The sequence below is a fragment of the Harpia harpyja genome, chromosome 19 (assembly GCF_026419915.1).
Source record: "Harpia harpyja isolate bHarHar1 chromosome 19, bHarHar1 primary haplotype, whole genome shotgun sequence".
Classification (NCBI taxonomy): Eukaryota; Metazoa; Chordata; class Aves; order Accipitriformes; family Accipitridae; genus Harpia; species Harpia harpyja.
In genome coordinates, this window is record NC_068958.1 from 22,980,084 (window position 1) to 22,996,254 (window position 16,171).

Sequence of the window (16,171 nt, forward strand, 5' to 3'; positions counted from 1 at the left end):
CAGCTGGTTAAACCGAACTCCCTCCATGATTTGCATTAACACAGCTTTCACTTCTCTAAAGACCTTAATGAATTTCTGCCATTCGTGACCTCTCCTTAGCTGCCGATACACACTTTTTTTCCTTTCCAATCTGCAAGAAGCCTTAAAATAATAGCATTACTGTACTTCCCTAAGTCTGGATTTTTCTACCCCAAAGCAGCTCAGGGAGACTCGGTCACAGAGTGCCACAGCCAGCTCCATGAACCAGCACTCAACCTCCGTGTGTCGGAGACCAATAAAGGGAGATGGCCCAAAAGATAATTGCTAGCTCTGCTTAGAGAGAAGCTGGAGACTTTGGGGGCCCAAGAGAACCCAAATCCCCCCGCGAGCCAGGCTGCGAGCAGAGACAGGAACCGGGGCTCGGCTGCGGCTGCAACATTTCCTGTTTTACAGAGCGAGAAAAAGAGTAAGAGCAGCAAAATGAGGTGGTTGGCACAAAGATGGCAGTTGGAGCGTGTTCGCGCCCGATAACCCCCCGCTCACCCCGCTCCTCCGCAGCGGTCGAGGGGTAGGACGGGACCCCTCGGGCCAGGTAAGTGCCCGCAGCGCTGGGGCCGGCGAGGGATGGAGGGGAGCGGAGGCTGCCGTGCTAAAGGCAGCGGTGTGCACCTTTTTTCCTCTTTTTTCACCCCGTTTTCAGCCTACATGATTGACACTGGGAGGCTGTAACATGAACCAGCAAGAAGACTTTTTTTTTTTTTTTTGGTTTCCCTTGAAGCGAGAAGTGTAACAGCTTGGAAAGCAAAGAGAAAGGACATGTTTGTTAATCAGAGAGGGTAATTTGGGGTAACAGAGGAAATAGAGTATTAGCTTGTCAAGAAGGCCTCAACAGTTTGCTCAGCTTGGGGTGAGTAATGGACTGTGTATTTCTTTAAGCTTTACCTTGCTTTAAAGCACATTTTTGGTTAACTGAGGCTGTTACAAGAGCTGCTCTTGGGATGCACTGTGACAGGCTGGGCAGCCCAGGGGCAGGTGGGAGAAGGGCTGAGCTATTCCTGACGGGAAGGGCTGGGACCTAGCAGGACATCCCAGGTCTGTACTGAATGTGCAGTTGGGCCATTTCTAAAATTAAGGAAAATTAGCTGGAAAAGGCTTTTAAATTGTCCTGAAGAGTTCGGAGAAGTTTGGCTGTAGATACTCACTTTGTCCCAAGCTACGGAGTTCGTACCCAACTTCAAGGGAGCACATTGTGGGGTGTCGGCGTACACCCAACTTGCATTTCTCGGTGTGAAGCTGTTGGCCAGACCTTGCCTTGCCTCCTGGGCCAAGGAAAGCAGGCGTGCACCAAAAGGAAAGGCCCAGGGTGAGCACAGTGGGATTGTTATGGTATGGACGTGAAAGCTGCAAGGGAATAACTGGCTCGGCCTTTTATACCCCCAGACTCCTCCAGCTGTAAGTGTATCACAATAAGAAACACCTGAATAGTGAAATACTGTTGGGATCCTTCAGTAAATTTAAGCTAAAATTACAAACACTTCAGAAGCTATTCAAAGGAGAGACTATTCCAATAAAAATGAATAAAAGCACACAAGCAAGTGCCATACTTCAGGGCTCTCGAAGCCCCCATCCCACGCGGGCTCAGCACTAGGAGCAGTGTCCTGGCTGTGGGTTTGCAGGCACCTTCCCTGTCCAGAGCAAGACCCAAAAGCACCGCTCTCCTTCCAAAGGAAGGATCTACAGTGAAAAGACAGCACTAGTAATAAGCTTTGAGTACACCACAGCTAGCACAAGGACAATAAAAGGAATTATCAAGCAGATTTTAATGCAGACTAAAAAGCACGGAAGTATTATATGTGTAAATGGGGCTTACTTGTTCCCATTTTTTTTTCCATTTAGACTCAACAACTTCCTAATTGCTCGAGACAGAATGAGACCAATGAAGTTTTGGTGGTTTAACACTGAATAACATTTAACTTGAATTTTCAGACACTAAAATTCTTCCCCCCCCCCTTCCTACATTAACATGATTTAATAAAAATGAGAAAAGCCCCACACCAGACATGGCCATAGCAGCTCCCAGGCTGAGCCCCTCAGGGCTGGGCACCCTCCAAACAACGTTCGTGGGCTGTGCACGAGCCTTTTCACTGCCGATGGGGCGAGGGGACAGGAGGGGGACACAGCTTTCGCTCGAGGGGAGGAAGGAAGAAGAGCAGTAGTCATTGCTCAGCTTTCTCTTGTAACCGCTGCAGAGGCAAAGGCCCAAATACACCCGATATGACCAAAGTCCAGCAAAAAACATTGCACTGGTGGCTCGCAACTGTGCGGAGAAGTCAGCAGAGAGGGAGGAGGTTTCATATCTACAGCCTGTGTGCACATGTAGACGGTGCAATAGTGCCAAAATGGAGGAGCAACTCCTTCGGCAAGGCTACTGCCTTGTTTGGGCCACAAAGTCCCCAGAAATGGAGGCAGAATTTGTGCCTGAGGCAAACTGGTACCATTGAGAGCCTGTGACCCCAGTTCTTGAGCACAGCTGAACAATGAATTAACCCCAAAGTGTAACAATCGGTCACTAACGCTTGTATTTGTAGTGAAGGAACCAAGGCACAGCTTGGCTAACAGGCAGACCGGGGCTGCAGCCAGCAAGGCTGTGGGAGGAGAAGCGAAGGTCAACAAGCAGAGGGCAAAGCGTTACACAGCGTCCGAACCGAGAGCCGGGGAGGGAGGGAGCAACCGGGGGTAAGAGAAAGCAGCACTCTGCAGCTGTGGTCTTCAGAGAGTGGGTGTGCTCAGACCTGCCAGACACTCCACTGAAAAAAAAACCAACAAAAAAAACAAACCAAAAAACCCCCCACCACACACCCAAAAAACCCCAGCCAACCCCCTACAACACTGCAAGGTTTTTCCTGCTCCAGATCCCTCTGTGCACACAGAAAAGGCAGCCAACACTAAAAAACACAATGCAACTGCTTGGAGAGTAAGTCACACCACACCACCACTATATTTGGCCCTATCAAAAAAACAACTGGCAAAAGAAACACACGCTTAAAAGATATTTACTGCAGAAATAGCAGCTATTGCTCTTCCTGTGTTTTCATTGTTTTCTTTAGGTTGGCTAAAGGGCCGTAACAGCACACACAAAAGAATCGGTTTGAATAAGAGGGATTTTATTTTATCAGGAAAGGAATTCTCCCAGAGGAAGCAGTGGAAGCATCATTACTTGGTAGTGAGGACAGCTTCACAAGGTTGCGTTAATTGTTTGAAATTCTGTTCCCGGCATCCCCCAGGTCAGCACCCACCCGACAGAGGAGCAAGAACAGCATGGTGTTCACGGACAACAGATTTCCCTAGGAACACCGCTTCCATCCATTGCACAAGGACTCCAGAATCAGCGTCCAATACCCCACATTCCTTTAATCCTAGAAATAATTAGTTTTCACTCAAATCGTGCCTTTTCCCTTGGTGTCATCAGCACAGAGGACCCCAGAGCGGACGGGGCTGTCGCAGACCGGCAGAGCTGCGCCCAACATGATCGGCCAGCCCGAGAAGGCACGGCTGCGGCACAGGCGCGCGAGCGAGAGCTACGACGAGAAGTGCGAGCGGCGGCACGAGACGCGGGAGAACCTCCGGCGGAGAAACAACGTGACGACCTGCCGCCGCCTCGGGAGGGGAGCGGAGCAGCCGTCGCAGAGCCCCCGGCAAAGGCTGTTCCTGAGGAGGAGAAACTTGGCAAGCGATGCTGGAAGGACGCTGCCGGGACAGGATCCCGAAGGACGCGTCCCCCCGGAGCCCTCCTCACGGGTGGAGGCGAGCCCACTCGCCCTGCTCCAGGTAACGCCTGCCCCCGGAGCGCAGCCCAATGCTCTGCCCGCTCCAGCTAGCACCCACTGAAGCATCCGCAGCCTGTCCACCGATCGCAACCGCATCGGGATCCAAATCAAAGTACAGCCCAAAAGTGAGAACGCACAGACAAAAGCGTGCATTTCCTTACAAACTGCCGAGTCGGGCACGGGTAAATGCTGTCCCCTCCCTCCCGGCGTGCTCCTCTCCTGTTTTGCCAACCCTGAACCAGACGGAGATTTTCGGCCATTCCCCCAAGCACAACCCCACATCCTAGCTGCCAGATTACAGTTTTGCACTTACACAAATTATTTTTACCCTTGAAAACTGAGCTCTAGACACCTGGCTTCCCTCCATCACCTTCGCTGTTAGCAGGAAGGGTGCAGGAATTAGGAGACTCCCTGGTACTCACTACCTACCCTGTGCTGCCCCACTAACAGTGAGCTCACTGCCTTGAATAACATCTATAGAAAGATGCAATGCAACACACCCCAGTCTGAGTGCCAAACAGATTTCCTTCTAAAACTTAACATCCCGTGCAAAATGAACAGTTCCACTGGTACGTTGTGAATTCATCCTAGGGGCTTCACAAACCTACGTGAGCAGAGACAGTCAAACACGAGATGACTTACACAGGCACGCCCTCAAGCTCCCTTTGCAGCACAAGAGCGTGCAATTACCTACCTCACCAGGTTTAATCACCTGCTAGACAGCAGGAATCTGGAACAAGCATTTACATGCACATGGCCCATGCAGGCTGCCTTCCCCTGTTTGCTTTTGCAGAGGTAAAAAGGGGCGGGAGGCTGGGGGGGGGGGCAGGCAGCGGGGCAATGGGGTGAGCGCTCTGCTTCCCCAGCCCTGGGGGGAAGCCAGGGCAGAACAGGTACCTCTGCTCCAAGGCAGCCAAATGGCAGCAGAGACCCAAGCCAGGACCCAGCTCCCTGCCACCAAAGTCCTCATCTTTTCAAAAAATATCTCAAGATGCTCTGGGGGGGGAGTTCTTTGTCCTGTTCTTGTATCCCCCCAAGAAGCCGGCAGGTTTTCTCCCACTTCCCCACTGAGCTCTGGAGCTGCTGCAGCCAAAGCAGCAGATCCTTGTGGATTTGCCATGGTTTCTTGGCACCTCCTTGATGCTCTTCACCCAGTCACTGCAGGTACAAAGCCTGACACAGCCACAGCCCCTTCCCCTCCATTCCTCACAGCCCATTTTGGAGAGATGCTGACTTGGGCTGCCCTCTCGTTCCAGCACCCGTGGAGCTGCCCCACGTTTCCCCCTGCACACTCCCTGCTCGGCCTCAGCGTCCCCCTCGGCATTTTGGCAGGAGCCGTCCCCAGGCGAGGTGCCTCCGTGAACACCCAAGGTAGGCGAGGGATGCTCGGGTCTCCCAGCACAACAGCAGCCGCGGCATTTCCCTCCCACCTCTAATCTCCATCGAGTGGTTTGGGACACGAGCCAGTAGCTCCCCCCAGCCCGAGCTTCCCTGCCAGCAGCCCCACACCTGCACTAAGTTTTACCATCCCAGTCCGAGTTTCCCCTGCAGACTGGAGGTGTTAAAAATATTTTTCCCGTGGAGGGATAAACCAGCCCAGCCCACAGCTTAACAACCGGTGCTGCTGAGCAGACGCTCTGACCTACGGCTTCGCTGTAAGTGTCCCAGATCATCCGGGGGTCTGGGGGCCAACTTCAGTCTGCAGGATTACTTAACTTCTACTTCTCCGTCCATCAGAGTAGGACTCTTCTTTGTGTCTTGTCCCTATTGAGTTGTGTTACTGGATGCTGTTTAAACAACTGTGCTCCGTCCTAGAAGCAATGCCACCCTGCGAGCAGAGATGGACACCCAAACAGAAGAACTTCACGGCCCCTCGGATGGGGGGATCATTCACATCCTTTCGCTTTGCTTTCACAGGAACCCAGACCCTTACACATCCCAGTGCAGGAGTGAAAGACTCAAGCCAGCAGACAGAGTAAGCTGGTCATCCCCCTCCCTCCCCGGGCTCTGAATTCAGATACCTGCAGGGCAGCAGCCTCCGATGCCCAAGCCCAAACGCATTTCACCTCAGCACAAGCTTTTGCTGCACAAATACCCACGCTCTGCTTGGGCTGGGGGGAGCAGCTAGTGTCCAGAGCCATGGACTGCTGCAGACCCCCACATCGCCCTCACCTCAGTAACGCACTGTCTTTTTTTATTTTAGTTGTGGAATAGCAGTTTTAAACAAGGTAAGCAAAACACAGATAATAACTAGCCTTGAACTCCTGCAAACAAAATCAGTTTCTAAAATTTCTGACCAGGACACTGACTGGTGCTAAATTTCTATAGTTTCAAAAATGATGACACTGCTGCTATAGGAGAGAAAGGCACTTCTGTCCCATGGATATCTACTGTTCTCATTCAGTAACTGCCCTGATTTGATACACTACATGGCAAAGATACCGTAACTCCAATGATGTAAGTTGCTGCAGAAAATATTTTCGCTTCCCTGGAAAAACCAAACAAACGAACCCCAGCAGGCACTCATCCTCCACCCAGACATAGGCTGTTAACTTCAGTTTTATTTCAAAATATTTGGATTTTGTAGCCAGTTCATAAAATGTTTATAAACTGAAACAATCCTATCATTTTTAAACATTTGCCCTTTCCCTTTCAGGAAATAGTGCAGCTGTCCAACTACCTGAAGGTAGGTACCAGATGTTGTTAAGTACCCACCGGGAAAGCAGGCCTTCAGCAAGTACAACAATACTTTTAAAATCATTATTATTATTAAATGAAGGGGTGTTACATGCCCAATTTTAATGTGGCCAAAAAAGCCTACAGATAAGCCACTGAACTCAAAGACCTGTCCGAACCCCCCCGCGAGGCAGAAGCCCTGACCCTGAGCTGGAGGGGGGACCCAGGCTGCCGTCCCCACCAGCTCCGGGGGTCCCCTCTGACCAGCTCTCCCCTTCCTCGCAGGAGGCCCTGCACCGCGAGCTGCTGCTCAAGCAGAAGATGGTGATTTTGCAGGAGCTTTTCTCCACGCTGCTGCAAGCGTCAGAAAAATCCTGGCAGGTACCAGAGAGCTCAGGAGGCGATTCCTGCTGGGGCTGGGGGGGGTTTGCCTCGGCGGGACGGGGCTTGTGTGCAGAAGCAAGAGCAACCCACGGGTCTCCCTTTCGTTCTCGGAGCCAAGCTCTAGCTCTGCCTGGCTTCGGTGCTGATGTTACAGGTTTAAAATGCAATGCTGTTCACCTAGCAGACAAGACACTCTGCAGAACCGTTCGCCTGCAAGTAGCTGCTTGCCCTGCCTCTTTCCTTGCTGTCACCTTTCTTTTTAGGGAGGGCTGAACACAAACTCAGAAGTTACGGAGTCACTTTGCTTGACGTTTTTCCCTTTTGTGCCCCAAAGGATTGTTACAAAATGTACTTTGCTTTCAGATCAACTGGAAGCGTAAAACCCTTTTCTTCTGTAAGCTTTTGGGTTTTGTTTTTATTTTTTTTTATACTTGCCTTTCCCACTTTTCCTTAAATAAAAGTCAAACAGAAGTGTATAAGTGGGGAAAAGAATTGGAATAAACCCATATAACCACCTTGCACCAAGTTTTCTTCCCTAGTCAAAACAAGTTTCAAATATTTTGAACCTTTTTTTTTTTTTTGACCAAAATAAAAATTTTAGATGCACCCAACTGGTGCACCCCAGTGCTGGCAAACACTGTGTTGGATGGGGGCAAGACAGGCTGTTTCTTAATCTGAGAACACAACAGCTAAAAACCCCCACCCAGCACACGCAGCCCTCCTGCCGAGCCCCCGGCCACCCAGTCTGCTCCTTGCTAGGATCTGCGGGGACATCCTCCAAACACACCACTGCCCTGGTTCCTTTTGGGGGTGTATTCTGGGCCCCAAACACAGGTCGCAGGACCCAATACCATGATGCTCTGGCGCACCTGCTTAGCCTTAGGTGCACTGCTGAATTGTGGCCCTGCATCAAACTATTTCCCCACAGCTCAAAAAAAATCCTCTGGGCAGCACCAAACCAGGGCCCATTCGGTTTTGCTATCAGAAGGTAAAATTAAGGTGATGCATTTTATGCAACATATGAAGTGTTTTATATAGGGTTATTAAATCAAATATTAATTTACAGTTCATTGTGCCATTAAAAAAAGTGGTTTAAAAGTTCTGTTGGGACAGAAAAGCAAGTGATTGGGTGAGATGGTATAAAAAACCCTTGTGTTATATGTTCTGTGGTTAGAAACTTCCGCCTTCACTTGCTTCTTCAAATAATATGAGCAGGAAAAAACACCCTGACACAGTCTGCAGGAAGTAGCCATGAAACCTCAGATTAGATACAGGTGGGTGCTCTTTGCTTCTTGCTATCTCTGCTACAGAAGAAAGCCTTTGCTGCTGCCTCTTGCATTCAGCCTTTCATCAGACTAAAAATTAACTCGCCGCTGGCACTGGACCCAATGGAGCAAACAAGGCAGATGCCGCGCGCTGGGAGGGATCCCCCGGGAGCTGCGCGGGGGGAGGCAGGCTGGGGGCAAGGGGCTTCTCCGGGAGGTGCTGGCAAAGGGAGGGATGGACAGGTCCTATACCGTAACACTGTGCCGTGGAAACTGATGGTTGGTTGGTTGCCCATTTCCAGGCCCAGGTGAGATACCAAATGCTTATTGCAGCAGCTTTTTAATCCTTTCTAATATTTCGGGTTTCAAAGAAATGCTATTGAAACAGCCATAGAGTCATTTTTGAGGTGCTGCTTGTGTTTCTGGGTGCTTCTGGCTTGATGGAGCAAGTGAATGCTATGCAGGAGTATGGGGATGTCATTAAACTTAAGGGATAAAGCATTTTGTTCCTTCCCCCTCCCACGATTTTACCTCTAGGTTAGACACCCCTTCCAACCACAGGTCCATACCTTAAATCCCCCACCTGTTGTAAAACTTGCTTAGCCGATTCAGAAATGCTGCCAGATGAAGGAAGCTAAGTAAGTCTCAGTTATGATTATTAAGGGTAATTAATTTTGAGCCGTTCTCTTCTTAAAGAAGAAAATTGCTACTTTAATATATTTTCTTCCCTTCCTGACCTCTGAAGTTGAGCCTGACTTTTGGAAGTACCTTGCTGCTCTGCAGATCTTAAGCTCTTTGTCATTTCCAGTGTAATACTACTACTATGTGGACTTAGTTTCTAGCACAAGCATCACATTTGGGCAAACTGGAAGCCTTCCAGAAAGAGCATTTACTATTATTGCTTTAAGCCAGCTGTTTAAAATGACTAAGGGAAGGAGTATCAGAGAACTCACCGATCACAGGACATCCAAAACACTACAGCTGTCAGCCAAAACCAGTTTAAAATACTTGTATGGCACTTAAATGACAGCGGTAGAGAAATGCAGAAGAGTTTAAGAGAAGTCTTGGAGCTGCCCATTCAGGTAACCTCAGACTCTCTGAAGAGGGCTACAGAGGACTCAAATCTGGTATTTCCAAGAGCGGGCGTATTTTGAGCGTGTTAGCCCTAATCCTTTCCTCTGCCTGGCTTCAAGTAGGTGTCTTTGGGCTCTCTAGCAAGGCGCAGCACAAGGATCCCCAGGTCGTGTTCAAACAGTGTCACCGGAGACACTGCAGATGAGAGGAAAAACCATCACTGTCTGACCATGGTGGCTACGGGGGGGGGGGTGCTGCTGTTTTGTTTAGTTGTGGGTCAGGGTTTTGTTTGGTTGGGTTTGGGGGGTTGTTTTGGCGTTTTTTTTGTTGTTGGGTTTTTGTTTGGTTTTTTTTTTTTAAACAGCCCCTTTCATGTAGATAATCTTCAACACAAGGGCTTGACAAAGATTTGCTCACATAACTTTTCTGGTCAGAAGCATAATTTCTTATGCCCTCCCACATATGTGCACATACTCACTCACCCCTCACTGCCATGCTGTTCTGGTAACAGCCCTGACAGGCAGCTTATTCCATTTAGGGAAATCTTCATACTCTTATGTTCTTTTGCCAATTTATAAGCTGCATCTCCATGAAAGGAGTTTGCCAGCTCATTTCTGCTCTGAAGCGTAGGAAGGGCCCAGCACTCTATTGCCTTGTACTTTGCACAGTCATTTACATCTGTGCACAACGGCCGTCACACCACCACCCTCCAACGGGAACCTCTGCAGATAGCAGAACAAAATAAACTGCGGAGGAAAACTAGGCATAATGTTTCACATATAAAATTGCTTTTCAAAATTCCACCTGCTTTCTAAGAGGATAGAGCCTTTAGCTCTTCATACCAACAACGAACTGAGAAGATTTAGTCTTTGGGACTGTAAACTTACTTCTGTGCAAATTTTAACAGTGCTAAGACATCAGAGAATCTGGTTTTGCTTGGGTCTAACAGCTATTCCTGTAACATCAAGGAGCTGCTTTTCAGAGGCTTGACTTCAAACAGCAGTAAGCAGAGAGGATACCGGTGTCCTCAGTATCGGTGGTAGAAAAACAGCCTACGTAAACTCTTTGCTAGAAATTTTATCTGAATTTGCATGCAGTCTGGTTTCACAAAACCCAAGAAGCCTGATGAAGACTGAGAGGAGATTATAATAAGGAAAATGAATCATCAGTGTTGCCCTCTATCCCCCTGCCCAACTGCTAGATGTTGCAATGCAGACCCAACCTATTTCCTAAGGGAGCCAGCAAGACAAGACCTTAGCACGAGCTGGAGCTTTAAGCAAGGAGCATTGCAGGGAGGAACCATCAGCCAGGGAACAGGGCTGTACGCAGGGACAGGCAGCAGCTAGGCTTCTGCCAGACCCATCCAGACCAACCTGAAATCCCCTTGCTCTGCACTCAGTAACCAGTGGAACTGCCTCAGGAGATTTTTCAATGCATAAAAGTTTTAGTTTCCCCATATCCCATTTATTCTGAGATCGTGAAAGATTATTTGAACTCTAAGTGTTGGAGAGACTTTGACCAAATTTAGCCACAATATTATAGATGAAGGTAGAAAGTGAGTCAAAAGACAAACTAACAAAACATTGGGGGCATCTTGCCTAGTTCATGATTCCACACATCCGTTCAATTGTTTTTTCCCCCAGGGTCAGCTGAATGAAGATAAACTGAAGTGTAAACTAAGGGCACTTGAAAATCAGCTGCAGGCCTGCACCCAGGTAATGTCTGATTCACTGAGAAACAAACATGGGTGAAGAAAGGCATGAAAACAAAATACAGAACCATGTAATTAGGTCGGGTCTCAGTTTCTAGAGCGATCTGATTAGATACAGATCTGAAAACATTTTTTCCTCTTTGCCCAAGCAATGCTTCACAGCAAATGAGCATTAGCATTTACACACTCTGGATTTGCTAATATTCAGGCTTAGCAAGATTAGGAATATGTCAAACACTTGAATTCTTCCTTTAAAGAGTTACTCAAAGGAGTGTGTGAAGAAGATCCTGATAGAGATGGAGGACCAGAAGCAGACCTATGAGCAGAAGGCAAAAGAGGCTCTTCAGAAGATGCTGGAGGACAAACTCCAAACAGAACAGCAGCTGCAAAACTCTCAGGTAACGTATTTTACACCTGGCTTTGTCACAGTCAGACTAGATTAAAACAAAGAGCCCCCACATTTCAGGGAAAGGTGATGGCTAGCTTACCATTAGCAACAAAGATGCAAAAGTACCATTTTTTAGCTACTGAGCAATATCCAAAGCAGCTTAGTGGCAACCTGCACTCATTTTGTGAGCCACATATCTGCTTATTAAAAACAACACAAGTTAGGGAAATATACTGCTGTTTGGCAGCTTTAAGTGTAATCCCTTCTCCTCCACCACCTCTTCATCCCATTCCCTGCTCTGCACACACACAGGGAGCAACAAGCCACACACAGAGACATCCAGGGCACAAGGTCTCCAGAGATGCTTTTTCTGGAGTTGCTCTTTTATATGAAAATAGATTTTTCCCCAGGAGGTAGCGATTTGCTTTGACCCACATGATATCTGGTATTTTCAGAAAAACAAGTAAGTCTTATCCCAAATACTACCAGGCTTCTAAATCCTCCCTGCAGCGTGGGAACTCAGGTTCCACAGCAAACCCTCTGCCCGTGTTCGCTCTGCCCATCAGATGGCATCAGCCCCACGCAGGTTGCGATAACCGTGGTGCAGGAGGCAGCAGCTCTGCCCCAGCCCCACGCACAGGCCAGCCGATGCGAGAGCCTGCAGACATTATTCAGGGTGGTCTGGCACGGTCCCACCGAGCCGTGGGTCCCAGCCCACCCGTGGGTCCTTGCTCTCTTCCCTAGAGAAGCCTGGCAGCAACGAGAGAGGACGCTGCCTTCTGGAAAGAGCACTACACCACACTCAAAGCCGAATTGACCAAGATGACCACAGCCCACGCCGAGCTCGAAAACAGCTTCCACATTTTGCAAAGCAAACTGCAGGTACGTTAGTTCCCCGCAGGAACAGCATCCACGGGAGTTCACCTTTTCCGATTTGCAAGCAGGGAAGCCCCCAGGTTGAAATCCCTGTATTAAAAAAAAAAAAAAGCCCTTTTGATGAAGCACAGCAGCCACACGTGCAACCTGGTCCTCAGCTCGGGGCTGCCTTTCATTGCCAGAAAGCCGGCAACGCCGCGTGCTCGCCAGCTGCCCACGGCACGGTGCCGGGGCTGGGCTGATGCCGGGGTTCTTCTCGCCCCCAGCAAGCGGACACGCAGAACACGCAGCTCTGCCAGGTCCTGCGCAGCCTGCAGAGCGAGCACACCGCGCTCCAGCAGCGAGCCAGCACCTTGCGGGAGGACAACGACCTGAAGGCAGAACACATCAGCGCCATCGAAGGTACGGCGTGCAGGGGAACGGAGGGTATAAGGAAAATAGTCTTAAAATCCTGGTCCATAAAGCCAAGTACACACGCACACTAAAGGCGCGCTCTCTCCGAATGTGCTGCCACGCCTCAGCTTGCCAAGAAATTTCTGGTTTCCAAAGGGCCCCTAAAGTCATTTCCAACTAGATTAAAGGGCTTCAGAGAAGTCAAGTGGCTTTTCTAGAAGAAAGGATGGAATGGGAGACCTGAAAAAAAAAATCAAGGATGAGTCCTCAGCTTTGATGAGGACTTTTGCACCCTTATCAGACCCATCAAACACAGCAATGCCAGCCCACTCGGGTGGAGAGGCAGCACCCCTCACTGCCTGAGGTGCTGCTGCCTGGTGGTGGATATTACCAGCGTATAAATATGTGCTAACAGCATCCTAAAGCACCAATTCAGACAGAGGCAAGGAAACTCACACATACTTCACGTTGCTGTTTTAAAACACAATTAAGGAAGAGTAAATGGGTGGCAGTACTATTTTCATAACAGGTCTCACACGAACAGCTTCAAAATAAACCATAAATTAATAGAATCTAAGGCACACTATAAAAAGCTGCCAAAACTGAAAGGGCAATTAACAGCTAAAAATCACATCCCTTCAGAGAAGAAAGTTCAGCGTAGCCAACAATATCCACGCCACTTTACACATGTGGAGAAAGGGAAAGTTGCCATCCTTGCATAAAGATACACAGAGATTTACATCAACCGTGATTTTCTTCTATCATTATTTCAGATAAACTGCAAAAAGAACAAAATCAGAAGGTAATGCTGGAGACAACAATCAGCCATTTGCACAGTAAGTAACACAAAGATGTGCTAAGTAAGAGACCTGTATTAGTGCTGTGGACAATAACAGTGGCTTTTTATGCTCACAGACTTGATACAGAAGCAGACCAAGGAAGAGAAGACCCAGGAGGTGGCGGTGCAAAGGAAAGGTCAGCAAACTTTGTAGCTCCCACCTAGCACTCCTCTCACTGGACACAGGAACTTTAGACCTGCCTCTGGGAGAAGTCTACATTGCTTTAGAATAAAGGATTATTTTAAAGCTGCACAAAGCGAGTTATTATATTTAGCTAGTTAACATTAAAACATAAGTGTATTTATGATGGCAAACACTTTAAAAAATAAATGAATTTAATTGCAAGTTCTACTTCAGTGGTTATGCCATTTTTTTTCCAAACAAAATACATTCCAGTTCATAATTGCAGTTACAGCTATACTTGAAAAAAAGCAATAAAAGGCATTTTAACTCTCCCTCCTCTCCATTTCTGGCAACTACTTAGAAACATTCATCTAAAGATGATTAACTTGTACCTATGGCAGAGGCAAGCCTGTGATAACTAACTCAGCTCCTGTGTCCTCTGCTGTGTGCATAGCACACAAATATTATCTTTAAACTGTGCTGAGTAAACAAGATCTAAAGCAAACTGAAAGCCTGGACCTGTTTCTCATCAGAAGCCTGACTGTTTTCTAGACCAGGTTTTCACCACGCAGACCCCACCTCTCACTCCTGCCAAGGAAAAACAAAACGCTCTGTTAGAGCACCCTGAGGAGGAGGAGGAGGAGGAGGAGGAGGAGGGAGAAGAAAGTCTGAAGGATGAGATGCAGAAAAGGACATCCCAGCTTACAGCAAAGGAGAATGAGGTGAGGAAGTCACTGAATCGTGGCTGGGATGGAGTTCCCTGCTGGGGAGCGAGCTGCTGGTGTAAGTGCTCCAGCAGTAGCACAACGCAATGCACCAAAGTTCCTGGAAGTAATCTAAGCTTGGTATCTCCTGTAAGGATTATCTCTGTTGAATTTTTATACTGATACCAGCCTCACCTAAACACTCAATGCAGCATCTGCTTGCAAGGGCAGGGCACCCGCCACCTGGCACCCAGGGCTATAGCAGCAGAACCCTCTCCATGCAAACCCATTTCTGCTCTCACAGACAGGACAGCCTCAACAGTCTACAGGGAAAAGCCAAAGCCAAAGCCAAAGCTACACTTTAAGAGCTGAAACCCTGAGCACAAAGGAAGGAGAGGAGGAAGAGAAGAGGCTTGCAAATAACAGGAAGCGTCTGCTAACAAAAGCAATGCCCGTACAACTGGGCTGCAAAAAATTTCAAAGCTTTCTGGCCTCTCACAGGCTCTTTCCTATCAAGCTGTGCCGTCTGCCAACCAACAGCCCCAGAGTTCTTACAGCAGTACTCAAGTAGCAAAGATTTATAAAAAAAGGATTTATAACTTAATATAGCAGAGCTTAGAGCCACACAGGAGAAGAGCTTGTCCTACTTACCCCCACTGGTGAGTGCACCACCAGCATCACACATCACCCAGCATCACCTGGGCAAGGGTTTTGTAAAGCACAATCACAGCAAAAGGGAACAGCTGGGGGGGCCAGCTGCCCCCGCAGCCGTGGCTCTTGCAGCCTCTGGGCACAGGCAGCCTCCTTCTACAGCTGCTGCTAACGCACCGCTCACTGGGAAGGCAGCAGGGTCTCATGCTGCTGTGTGGCCGTTTAGGAAAAAAGGCACTCCCTGGGTTTTGGGGTTGTGCAGCACAACCAAGGTACCTGTCCCATGTCTCAGAGGCTTTAAAGGTCTCTGCAATTGCTCTCGCAGTCAGTGAAATGCAGAATGAATTTCAGAATGAGAGGCAAACCCTGCCACGAGTTTGCACTACACATCTTTCTGACCTGCACACTTCTACGGTCATAAAAGTAACTATTGCTTCTTTCTCCCATGCGATGTGAGAGATGGCAGCGAAGCCAAGCACGTCACGGGATGGTAACGGACCCGGAATTGCCTCTATCACTGTATTCCCAGTAACACTGAGATCTGCTCTGTCCCCTATAGGTACATATGGACACACAGGTAGCAGAAGTGAAAATCCCCCCTAACTGCGGTGCCCGTGCAGGGGCGAAGCGCTGCAGCTGCTGCGGGAGCCCTGCCAGTCTCGGTGTGTACAAAAGTGGGGGGATCCCTCCTGCTAACGGCCCCTTGCTGTGCTTGCAGTGCACGGAGCTGCGCTCGGAGCTGGAGGCCCTGAGCGAGGAGTACCGCTCCTGCCTGACCAGGCTGCGCCAGTGCCGGGACGAGCTCAACCACTTCCAGAGCAAGCAGGCAAAGGTGGGAGGTGTTCCTCACCCCAACTCCCAGTGCTTTCGGACCGGGAAAAATTCCCCCATTTATTTCTGCAGTGCAGAAAGATGAATGACAGGTTTGCTAGGGATGAGATGAGAAGGATTTCCTAGTAACACTTGCTTCTCCTTGCAGAGACAGCGCGGTCACTGGATCCCTCTCCTGGTGGCAGTGATAGCAATGGCCATAGCCATCTTCCTCACAAGTTACAGACCATGAAGGATCTTCTCGATGACCGACGTCACTGCAGGAACTGACTTCTGCTTCACCAACAGCAACGCACCCTCGCCACAGTGCACCGTCTGCTGTTTTGTACTTGCCTGTTTGGTTCATTTCCTGAGCTGGTCTCACTGCAGACAAACTCCTGTGGCTCCAATAAATGCTGGGAGATCGCTCCTTCCCTTGGCTGCTTCGGTTACTCTGCCTCAGCTGAAGGC

The 16,171-nt window shown here is 48.9% G+C and overlaps 1 protein-coding gene across 3 annotated transcripts; it reads left to right on the top strand.

Annotated features, from left to right (window-relative positions):
* The first annotated feature begins 33 nt into the window (after positions 1-33).
* TRAF3IP3 (TRAF3 interacting protein 3) lies at positions 34-16,135 on the top strand. 3 transcript variants are annotated; one of them, XM_052814938.1, is made up of 16 exons: positions 34-571; positions 3,449-3,807; positions 5,063-5,177; positions 5,724-5,781; positions 6,010-6,034; positions 6,463-6,492; positions 6,768-6,863; positions 10,849-10,920; positions 11,174-11,314; positions 12,049-12,186; positions 12,447-12,582; positions 13,347-13,409; positions 13,489-13,548; positions 14,088-14,257; positions 15,450-15,722; positions 15,870-16,135. In XM_052814938.1, the coding sequence occupies exons 2-16, from the start codon at positions 3,505-3,507 to the stop codon at positions 15,951-15,953; spliced, it is 1,764 nt and encodes a 587-aa protein (XP_052670898.1). In that variant the 5' UTR covers positions 34-571; positions 3,449-3,504; the 3' UTR covers positions 15,954-16,135. The 3 variants fall into 3 exon arrangements, with proteins under 3 accessions (XP_052670898.1, XP_052670901.1, XP_052670899.1); XM_052814941.1 differs by having other exon boundaries at positions 15,609-15,722; XM_052814939.1 differs by lacking the exon at positions 34-571 and adding an exon at positions 578-886.
* Positions 16,136-16,171: the final 36 nt, after the last annotated feature.